At 42.1% G+C, this 11,876-nt stretch overlaps 1 protein-coding gene across 1 annotated transcript in view; it reads left to right on the top strand.

Annotated features, from left to right (window-relative positions):
- The first annotated feature begins 3,237 nt into the window (after positions 1-3,237).
- LOC100563006 (claudin-15) overlaps positions 3,238-11,876 on the top strand; it is a 28,462-nt gene continuing 19,823 nt past the window's right edge. Inside the window, exons 1-2 of the mRNA XM_008106493.2 lie at positions 3,238-3,345; positions 3,979-4,233. Of these exons, the coding sequence (XP_008104700.1) occupies positions 4,014-4,233 (220 nt within the window). The 5' untranslated portion in view covers positions 3,238-3,345; positions 3,979-4,013. The remainder of the gene's footprint in view (positions 3,346-3,978; positions 4,234-11,876) is intronic.

Genomic DNA, 11,876 nt, shown 5'->3' with positions numbered 1-11,876 from the left:
ATATATGCAGATCTCTGCATTTTCGAATAAATTATGGCTCAAGGAATATGTATGAGGTATAACTACTTCAACCCCAGATTACGGTATCCTTACCACTAACTAAAATCCATAGGCATATATGGCTGTCAAAAGGTTTGCCCTGTGCAGGGCCTGTCTTGCTAATGCTTTATTGTTCAGTTTCAGCTTCTCACCTCAAGTCATTGTGAATTTGCAGCTACAGCAACATGCATTGGGATGTGGAATACACAATTGGAAATGACTGTAAGCACCACCTTTTTCTGAAAGAGCATGTCTGGATCACTTGTCTCAGGGCCCTTCCACGCAGCCATATAACCCAGAATATCTAGGTAGAAAATCCCACAATATCTGCTTTGAACTGGGTTATCTGAGTCCACACTGCCATATATTCCAGTTCAAAGCAGATAATGTAGGATTTTATTCAGCTGTATGGAAGGGGCCTCAGCCTAAGAAGAATGCTTTGGGAATTCCTGGCACAAAACTTTGGACCTCCTAGTGCTTTCAGAGGGGGCAATGACCTAGGTACACAAGAGCTGGAATGTATGTTCAAAGCAAAAGCTGATCTGACGGCCATCCATTCTTACTTCCTCAACACTACCATTATGTGGTCTGATATTCTGGGACAACATTGCTAACATGGGGAAAGTGGATTTGCGATCTAAAAAGTGAGCAGGGCAGTTGAGGACTTTTTTGCAGAATTTATTGGATGGTGGATTATACACCATGATATTCCATTCAGCTATATATGTTGGACTGGGGCAATAGACTTTGTTACGGATTGATGATGATAAATGGAAGCTCTTACATGTGCCTGCGATCTAGAGTCAACCGCAGAACAATAACATGCCACTCAGGTTTGCGGAAGAAAAATACAGGAACTTTACTGATTCCAAGAGATCAAAAAAATAGTATTTACAATGGTACCTCTGATCACTTACAGAAGTCTACAGTCATAAATAGTCCTTTCTTAGTCCACAAATCTGCTTCAGAGAAGAATATAGTCCTGGTTCTTCACCCACTCAGTCAGCAGCAAATAGGCCTCAAAATAGCAAGGCTTCTGAGTACACACTGATCTCTAGCAGTATTCAGGCAGCACTGTAAAACTTGTCCAAACTGGTTCTGCAGCAGCAGAACAAAAACAGCATCAAAATCAATCCCCAGATCTTTGCAGGCTCATCCAATCATCTTCTTGCACTTCATTTTCCAGTTAACACACACACAGCACAGTGTCTTTGCAAACCACGACAGACTTGGCTATGTGAAATATGTCATGTGCTTCAGTCTGAGTTACTTGGCTTAATGGAAGGTGATTTAATGACAGTACCTATTTCTAATGTTGGTTTTAGCATGTCTGTCAAATCCAGGTGACTGGGGAGAGAGGGTCTGTGTATCCAGAACCAAAGGGGAAGTCATTTTGAGGAATTGTGGCAGCATGTACAACAACTGCAACTACATTGAGGACAGATGATAACCCTAAAATGAAATCCTGCAATTGTCATTCCAAATGTACCATCAGGTAGGCTGAGTGAATTAGTTTCCATCAAGCAGGTGTCTTTACCAATGCCTGGATCTGGACCTATGCTGGGCCAAGACTCTTCATCTGTAACTTACACAGTTATGGCCTTTTCTATGCCAACCAAATGCATCCAGTATTCATTATTGCCGAGTTGGGTCTGATTTTAAACCAGCTTAATTGCCAAGTTGGGTCTGAATTCAAATCGGCAGGAAGAATAATATGGGTCACATATTGCTGAACTAATCCCTATCAGTCCGAGTGAAAAATTGCCATTGGACATCACAAAAGCTACACAGTTCCATGCTTTAAATCAGTGCTTCCCAACCCGTAGTCTGTGGACCACCATTGGTCACCAAGAAGTAAAATATGGTCCATGGACTCACTGTTACTACACCGTTGTGATGAGAACAACTGGTCTTGCGAAACCCTTTTATAGTGCCAAGGCAACAGGGATGTCGGGAGGGAAGAGTCTGACTACTCACAAAAGGTGCGACAACAAACCTCCTGACTGCTGCTTCTCCTCCTCCCTCTCCCTGAGCGGAGCCATTCCATGTGGTGCCTGGAAGTGGGGGCAACTTGGTGTCTTTGTTTTTAGACCTGTTCCTGTTCCTGAAAATTGCATTTGATAGACCGCATCAGCTCTAGATTATTAAATATGATTTCTGTGGGTGAGCAGGTGGCAACTACTGGATGGCATATGTTCTGACCCGCCTACCTTCGTGACCGTATCTCCTACCATAAACCTGCTCGATCTCTCCGATCATCAGGGGAGGCCCTCCTGTCACCACTACCTATATCTCAGGCCCGCCTTGTAGGAACAAGGGAGAGGGCCTTTTCTGCTGTGGCCCCTCGCTTGTGGAACTCGCTGCCCATTGAAATCAGGCAAGCCCCCACCCTTTTAGCCTTCAGGAAAGATTTAAAAACATGGCTCTTCCGGTGTGCTTTCGGAGAGTAAATGTTCTTTGCTACTCCCCCCAATATTTATCCTCTAGACTGGTTCACTATCTGATGTCCCTGTCCCTCGAGGTTTTTATTCTGATTCCTTTCTCACCCAGAGTTTTTAATTTTTAATCTAGTTTTTAAATGCAGTGTTCATGCGGCCCGCCCTTGTTATATTGCTGTTTCGATCTTATGTTGTACTGTTTATTTTATGTATTGTATTATTTAATTGCATTATGTTATGGTTATATTGTATTGTCCTGGGCATGGCCCCATGTAAGCCGCCCCGAGTCCCCATTGGGGAGATGGTGGCGGGGTATAAATAAAGTTTTATTATTATTATTATTATTAATGTGGTCTATCCAATGCAATTTTCTGAATTAGTACCCCAAATAATCAAACCGAATCTAAAGTGGATCATTTTGGAGAGTGGTCCCTGGTCAAAGTGGTCCCTGGTTAAAAAAAAAAAAAAAGGTTGGGAACCACTGCTTTAAATAGAATGATCGAAGTAAAAAAGAGGACTGACACCATGGGAGAAACACAAAACCATTTTATTTGTGTTTTGTGAAAGCTGGCTATTGTTGACTAGTGTGCAGCATAATCCCATGTGTGTCTTCTCAACAGTAAATTCCATTCAATTCAATTATGATTCCTTCCAGGTTCAAGAGTGGAGCTCTAGTTAGTTCGTTTGATCAATAAGGTCAATGAACTGACTGGGCAGCCTTGGTTTTGAGGGAAAAAAGGGGCGGGGGGAAGGTTCTAAATGGTTACAAAATCTTTACTCTCAAAACTAGCCCTCACAATCGGTTGACACGCTGGACTGGAAGCACTATCGAGAAAGTGGGAAAGACACAGAAAGCTGATTGACAAAAGTAAGTAATGTATATCTTTTAATAATGTGTCTTGGACACTCAAAGCTACATATATACCATGTTTTAACAAATTCCATTAAATAATTTCAATTATTTGGGTTATCTAGGTTTAAAATAAATCTGAAACTCAAGTTTTGATTGAATACCAATGAACTAAAATGAATTCACATTGTGTATCAATACATTTTAAGACAGCATAGAAATAACTGTATAACTTTACATCAAGGTACAGTAGAGTCTCACTTATCCAACATAAACGGGCCGGCAGAATGTTGGATAAGCGAATATGTTGGATAATTAGAAGGCATTAAGGAAAAGCCTATTAAACATCAAATTAGGTTATGATTTTACAAATGAAGCACCAAAACGTAATGTTAGACAACAAATTTGGCAGAAAAAGTAGTTCAATACGCAGTAATGCTATGTAGTAATTACTGTATTTATGAATTTAGCACCAAAATATCACGATATATTGAAAACATTGACTACAAAAATGCATTGGATAATCCAGAACATTGGATAAGCGAGTGTTGGATAAGTGAGACTCTACTGTATACTAAAATATATATCTTTTCCTTAGCATAAATATTAAATCATTACTGAAATAACAAGTTTTCTTATTTCTTTTTTTAGAACATCAGCTTTTATTGTGATACCTGTGCTGAAGGATGGCATCAACAGCTTTCCAGATCATTGCATTTGTTCTGACTTTTCTGGGCCTCATGCTTTTACATGCTGCCACTGTTTCCAATTATTGGAAATATTCTACCTCAGCAAAAAATATAATTACTTCAAGTTGGATTAGTGAAGGTCTCTGGAGGAGTTGTGTAGCTACATCTTTTGGATCCGTTCAGTGCAAGACATTTTCCTCCCTGCTAAGTTTAGAAAGTAAGTTGTGCCTTTAGTTCCCACAATGTTGCATTATGGTCTTCTTTTGGACGTTCCTTGGCAAACTTGTTGACACTGAGGACCTCATGTACTTCTAAGAACAACACAGCTTTGAAAATTGGTTAGTAAAGGGGCTTCCCAACTAGTCTTTCATTCATAGAACTTTACAATAAACCCATCCAGACAATTATGACATCTTCACTTTATAGTCCTCAAGGATTTCCCTAGTGCTTCTTCCATCTTTTGTTCCCAAAAGACTCTTCAGGGAAAAAAGATGATGGAACAGCTGCATAGTGCCTTTTGGGGCCAAGTAATGTGGCAAGGGAATGCTTCCATATCCAATGGCATTTTCTTTTTTATGTGATGGAATCTGGACATTAACACCTTCCCCAACTGCACTGCAATTTTGAAAAGTCTGCGGTAGAGATTTCCACAGCCCTGCAGTGCAGTTTTTTGGATTACACAGGGGGAGCAGAAGGAAAAGGGGATTGTTTCTTACAAAAGTCCTAGTAAAAGTAACATAAAGTCTAGTTGTGTCTGGTTCTGGGGGTTGGTGCTCAACTCCACTTCTGAGCCGAAGAGCCGGCATTTTCTATAGACACCTCCAAGGTCATGTCGCTAGCATGACTGCATGGAGCGCTGTTACTTTCCCACTGGAGCGGTACCTATTGATGTACTCACATTTGTATGCTTTCGAACAGTTAGGTTGGCAGAAGCTGGGGCTAACTGCGGGCGCTCACCCCGCTCCCCGGATTTGAACCACCAACCTTTTGGTCAGAAAGTTCAACGGTTAACCGGCTGCGCCACCGGAAGCTCCTTTGAACACTCCTATGAACAGAGTAATTCCATTGGATTCTAGCCTTAGTGTTTGCAGTCAGAGCTCTCTGCCTGGAAGCATCTAAAGTCAACAAAATGCATGAATTGTAGGTCGCAAGAAGTCATTCCTCAACAGTGTCCCATTGTGCAATCTTTCAAGCTACCCTTCTGCCACTTCAGCCCTATTATACTATAGGGTATTTTAATTGCTACATAATTATATTAGAAACTGATAAACTTGTAGCATGTGAAAAAATAGCTTGCCTTTTCTGGGTGTGGTAGTAACAGCTGAGCATTTATATAAGGCAGCTATCTAAAGCATAGTTTTATTGTCCACATTCATTTGCACGATTTTCCTTGAAACAGAGCAACTGTATAATTACAGACTTGTCACCTTATCTCTTGTCATAAATCAAGAAAATGATCCCAGCACAAACTAACAAATTGAATAGGTCATTATTTCTAACTAGTTTCTAATGATGTCTTAATCTGTGAGACTTTGTCTCATCATGCTCTGATCCTCGTGCTTTGTTCGGTAAACACATTAATCATGTTCTGTCAAGCTTATTTTTTGCCCTCAGATTAGAATATAGCTGCATAAGAATACATCAGCCAAAACTATAATCCACAACTAACACAGCCCTGACACACAGCCATCAAACAATGGTTAAAAATGTGTTGTCGAAGGCTTTCATGGCTGAAATCACTGGGATGCTGTGATTTTTCTGGGCTGTATGGCCATGTTCCAGAAACATTCTCTCCTGACATTTTGCCCACATCTTTGGCAGCCATCCTTGGAGGTTGTGGGGTCTGTTGGAAGCTAGGCAAATGAGGTTTATATATCTGTGGAAGATGCAGGGTGAGTGAAAGAACTCTTGTCTGTTTGATACCCTGGCCATGCCACAGATATATAAACCCCACTTGCCTAGTTTCCAACAGACCCCACAACCTCCGAGGATGGCTGCCAAAGATGTGGGTGAAATGTCAGGAGAAAATGCTTCTGGAACATGAGCCCGTGCCCTGCCCCTCTCCTAGGCCTGGATTTCCCTACCTGTCCTGTCACCCTTTTCCTTCTCTTCTTCTCCCGGTTCTGTTCAGGAGAGTGGCAGACTTGGTGGGGGGTGACCAGGTCACAGAACCCTAATGGCGGCTCTGGCTCTGGCAAGATGGCGCTGGTGCTGGGGGCCCTCTTTTCTTGCAAGAAGGGAGACTGGCAAGATAGGTATCTTGGACCCGGAGGCTGGGCCAGGGAGGAGGGAACCAGGGATGGAGACCGTGAGGAGGAGAGCCAAGCGCCGAACATGGGTGGCTTTAAGGAGAATCAGGCACAGAGCATGGGAGATTTCTATTTTAGAACCTTAACAGTCGCACGTAGTATAGCATGTGTTGCTTGGACATTCAGCAGATGGCGCTGTTTTTGAAGCAAAGCATGTTTTTATCTGTCTCAGGTGTGACAGTTGTATAATAGTGGGTATGTGAATAAATAAAAACACTCCCCAGTTCGAATGCTGCATTGTGTCAAAATTTCATAGCAAACGGTGAAGTGGTTTGGAAGATATGATGTCATGAACAAACAGACATTTACATTTTTATTTATATAGATATTCTTATAATAAAAAGTAATTATTATACTATCAGTCTTACAATTCTGACATTTGTTAGCAATCTGATACAAAAGCTGTCAATAAACTGGGAGAGTGAATGTTTCTCTGTTACTAACCTGTTTGTACAATTCTAATAGTCATTGAAGGGGGAAATGGATCACATTTGCACACTTTGATTTTCTTTATTTTCTTCTGCACTGTTTAACCCTTGAAAGCCCATCCCTCAGGTGGGAGATCATCTCAGCCCAAGGGCTTCCCATATGTCCATCGACAGAAACTGGGTTTGATTGCCAGCTGAGGGATAAGTCTTGGTAGAATTTGTTTGGGGGCCAGTTCTACCATTGACAATGAGGGAATTAGCTAAAGGTCGAAAATGCTTCCATGGTATGTACCATCTGCAGCATCATTTACCATCAGTCATGCTTATGCTATAACAGTAACATGTGTCAATGTTTAGCATTGAAAGAACTCTTGCTGAGCAATTAGAAATGTAGTATAGGCTTCCAAACCAATGGGATATGCAAGGAATTTGGGGACTGAATGAAATTTCATAGAGGAGGTGCTACATTGGCACCAAGCTGGCAAATACCTGTATATATTTTTTTTATTTTAAGTGTACCAGATGTATGTTGTATTTCATGTTTGTATTGTCTGTGCTTGATAAGGCCAACTGGCTAATCAATAAATTGTTGTTGTTGTTGTTGTTGTCATAGAGGAGGGTTAATTGTTATGAGGGCCAGTGCTCTCTTTTTGCCACCTTTAACTACAGTCCTGGGAGATTTTAGTAGGGGCCCTTCCACACAGCCTATATTACAGAATATCAAGGAAGAAAATCCCACAATATCTGCTTTGAACTGGGTTATTTGAGTCCACTCTCAATAATGTAGGATTTTCTGCCTTGATATTCTAGGGTATAAGGCTGTGTGGAAGGGCCCTGGGTTAAATACAAGGAAAAGTTTGTTATTAACTCTAAGAGCAGTTCAACAAGGCAAAGATATTTCCAGGAAAGTTGAGTAGCCTTTCAAGAATGTCTAGAATATAAAGAGTCGAAAATACTTTAATATTCATGGTACATTGATAAGGTTTGAACGAGTTAACTCAAGGGGTCTTTTCCATCTCCAAATTTTTCTCTCTGAAATACCTATTTTCCAACAAATTTGCAATGCAATTCCCATTAACTGTGATATGGCAAATTTCTAGTAAATGTCTAGCTTGAAAGGTGAGCAGAAGTTTGCAAAGGTAGAGTGCCTATTTTTTCTTCAATAGGTGCTTGTATATGACTGTATAGGTTGATGGATTATATCATTACCTAGTTCTGTAGAAGTGTAATTGCACACTGAAAGTGAGAAAAGGAAGGAGAAAGGCCTGTATTTAATTGCATTCACAAGCTAGTTGAATGCTTGTTGTATTAGTAGTTAGTTCTGCATTTTGCAGAATTAGTTTAAGGATGGTAGTCAAAACAGTCTTCATTGTGCACATGGGGATACCAAGTTTTTTGGCTAGTTCAAAACTACTTCACAGTTGTTTCATGTTAAATGGAACTTAGGCAAAATATAGTGGTATTATTCTATTTCCTCCATTGCTTCCATTTTAATGATTATTAAAATGATTTTGTTGCATAAAGACCCTTCTACAATGAATATTTATATTTAGAATTGGAAGTAAATTTTAACATCCCCCAGCATCACTTTGATAAAGTTTGTCCTTTAGCACTGAACTACACCTGCCAAAAATTGTTCGCTGGAAGGAGAAGACCTAGAACCTTTCAGAATGTTAGATTAATTCTGATTGGTAAACATACTTTTGTAAAAATGTTTATTGGGCCAGAACTACCTCAAGACAATTTGCTGCACAAAGGGAAGGTGCCACTTGTCCTTTCTTTTCCACATAAAAAGCTAATTTGACTAGTAGTTTTGTTTTATTTCAACCATGGCAATAAGATAGCACTCTGCGCTAATCTGATAGTGGCAGGACAGTTTGGTGGTCAGTGGCAGGCTGCAAAACACAGCTTCATCCTCTTCCAACATTTTGCCATTTCTTTTTACCCTTGGCATCCAAGCATTAAGATGACTGCTATAAATAAAGAAGCTGTTATAACACAGTGAAGAAACCATCACTGGATCCCACTCAATTAGTCAACTATCGGCCAGTTTCCAATTTCCCTTCTTGGGCAAAATCATGGAACGTGTGGTTGCCTTACAACTCCAGGGATTCTTGATAAACACTGCATTTCTAGATCCGACACAGTCTGGCTTCAGGCTGGGACATGGAACTAAAACAGCCTTGGTCGCTTTAGTAAATGATCTATGCCAGGAACTGGACAGGGGGAGTGTGTCCCTCTTGGTTCTGCTGGACCTCTCAGAAGCCTTCGATATCGTTGACCACAGTATCCTTCTAGGATTCCTCTCAGGAATGGGATTTGGAGGTACTGTTCTGCAGTGGCCCCAGTCCTTCCTAGAGGGTCGGTCCCAGAAGGTGTTGCTGGGGGACACCTGCTCTGCCCTGCAACAATTGTCTTGTGGGGTCCTGCAGGGCTTGGTACTGTCCCCCATGTTGTTTAACATTTACATGAAGCCATTGGGAGAGATCATCTTGAGTTTCGGAGTACAGTGTCATCTGTATGCAGATGCTATTCAACTCTGTCACTGTTTTCCACTTGTCACTAAGAAGCCTGTGCAGGTCCTGAACCAGTGCTTGGCAGTTGTGTCGGATTGGATGAGGGCGAACAAATTGAAATTGAATCCAGACAAGACAGTCGTAAGGCCAAACAGGGGATAGGGTTACAGCCTGTGCTAGATGGGGTTAACCTCCCCCTGAAGGCACAGGTTTGCAGCTTGGGAGTGATCCTAAATTCATTGCTGAGCCTGGAATCCCAGGTCTCAGCGGTGACTACGCTTTTGCACAATTAAAACTTGTGTGTCAGTTGCGGCTATACCTTGGGAAGCCTGACTTGGCCATTGTGGTCCACGCTCTTGTTACATTTTGTATAGACTACTGCAACACGCTCTATGTGTGGTTGCCTTTGAAGACTGTTTGGAAGCTTCAATTGGTTCAATGGGCAGCAGCCAGATTGCTTACCAGAGCAGCATACAGGGAGCACACCACCCCCCTGTCATGTCAGCTCAAATGGCTGCCAGTCTGCTACTGAGCACAATTCAATGTGCTGGCTGTAGCCTATAAAGCCCTAAATGGTTCCGGCCCAGCTTACATGTCTGAACGTATCTCCCTCTGTGATCCACCTCGGAGGTTAAGATCATCGTGAAAGGCCCTGCTCTCTCTCCCACCACCTTCGCAAGTGCGATTGGTGGGGACGAGAGACAGGGCCTTCTCAGTAGTGGCCCCTCATCTGTGGAACTCCCTCCCTAATGAAATCAGGTTGGCCCCCTCCCTTTTATCTTTTCAGAAAAAACCTAAAACATGGCTGTGGGACCAGGCATTCGAGTAGCAAACGCAGCAATAATAATAAGAATGATTTATGTGACTGATAATGAACGGTCCCCGGACTATGATTTAGACCTGAGCAATTTTTAAATGATGTTTTTGTAATTGATGTTTTAATTATCTGTTTTTAATTGTATTATTTTTTTTATTTCACAACAGCAAATTGTGAAGCCGCCCTGAGCGCCCCCCTCCCCCAGGGTGTGAGAAGGACGGGATACAAATGTATGAAATAAATAAATAATATAATATACTTTCTGTAGCCTTTGTGCAGGACAGCAGAGTGCAAATGAAGGATGAGAATGTGTGAATGCCACTCTATAATTCTTATCAGAAAATCCGACAAACATTATTTGCTGTTTTGTAAATTGAGGGCAATTTGCATTTTGTCTTTAAACCCCTCCCACAGTTACTATTAAAAGTCACTTTGCTTATCATCTGCTTGAATGAGCAAAGAGCGAAGGTAGTGGAACTAAAACAGCAAGTAATCCCCTTTCAGTGGAATTTTAAAATTATTCTTATTAATGTAAAATAGATATCAATATTTCCAGCTATGTCTGTTATTTTGGAACTGGTTGGTTTTGTATTCACCTTGGCTGGATGGGTGCTTGTTGGAGCAGCTTTATCAAACAGTTATTGGAGGGTCTCCACTGTATATGGAAGTGTGATCACATCCTCAAGCATATATGAAAACCTGTGGCACAGTTGTGCGGAAGATAGCATTGGAGTCTCCAACTGCAGAGCATTTGATACTCTTCTGGCGCTTCCTGGTATGAGTTGTTTTTGAATGCCACAAATTTATTTGGTGAACGAATCTGTTGGTGAAATGCACACAGTAACATAAGATCTAGTATCTTCATTATCATCTGTTTCTATTATGTTTCCAAATTGAAAACAGGTGCCTTTCCTTCCAGTTTGTTAGATTGTGCAAGTAATATTAAAGTTAAAGTTTCTCTCTCTAAAGAACAGTGTTGGAGCTAGATTTCAATAGACCTGCTGAGATCAATGGGATATAAATCAGTGGAGGGAACCTTTGCTCAAATTGATGTAATTCATCCTCATCTTAATCTAGTTCAATTATACTCTCAGTTTCTTCTAATGCCTTTGTAATTTAGAAATATTTAAAGGAAGATGTGGTTCACCCCTGTGTGTGTCAAAATGTGTTGAGAATGTAGAGCCATATATTGTGAAGCACTATTCTTTCTATTTGGTATATCTGCATTTTCATGCTGGGAGGAGTTGGTTACAGCCATTGTAAAGTTTTAGATCAGTGGTTCCCAAACTTATTTGGCCTACCGCCCCCTTTCCAGAAAAAATATTACTCAGCGCCCCCTGGAAAGGGGTGTGTGGCTTAGAGGGGTGGGCATGGCTCCTGCTCAAGAGGGCGGGGCTGAGCCTCTCCCCTAGTCCAAGATGCAGGGCTGGGAGGGGGAGGTGGGCGGGGCCACAAATGGGCGGCCAAGACGGATGGGTGGAGTTACAAGCTCTGAGGCAGGGCTGAGCTTCTATCCCTGTCCTGCAGCACCTGCCAGGACACAGGGGGCGGGGATAGAGGAGGGGGCGGGGCCTCTTCCCAAGTGCCTGACGGGGCTGAACCTCTATACTCCGCCCCCGTGTTCTAACAAGCGCCTCAGGTATACAAAGGCTCAGCCCTGTCTGACGCTCTTGGGAAGAAGCTACGCCCACTCCTCTAGCTCCGCCCCCTGTGTCCTAACAGGCGCCTCAGGTGCTCAGCCCTGTCTCCGGCACTTGGGAAGAGGCCCCGGCCCTCCCCCTGGTCCAGCC

The sequence above is a fragment of the Anolis carolinensis genome, chromosome 3 (genome assembly GCF_035594765.1).
Source record: "Anolis carolinensis isolate JA03-04 chromosome 3, rAnoCar3.1.pri, whole genome shotgun sequence".
NCBI classification, from domain to species: Eukaryota; Metazoa; Chordata; class Lepidosauria; order Squamata; family Dactyloidae; genus Anolis; species Anolis carolinensis.
This window is presented reverse-complemented; position numbering and strand designations above follow the sequence as displayed.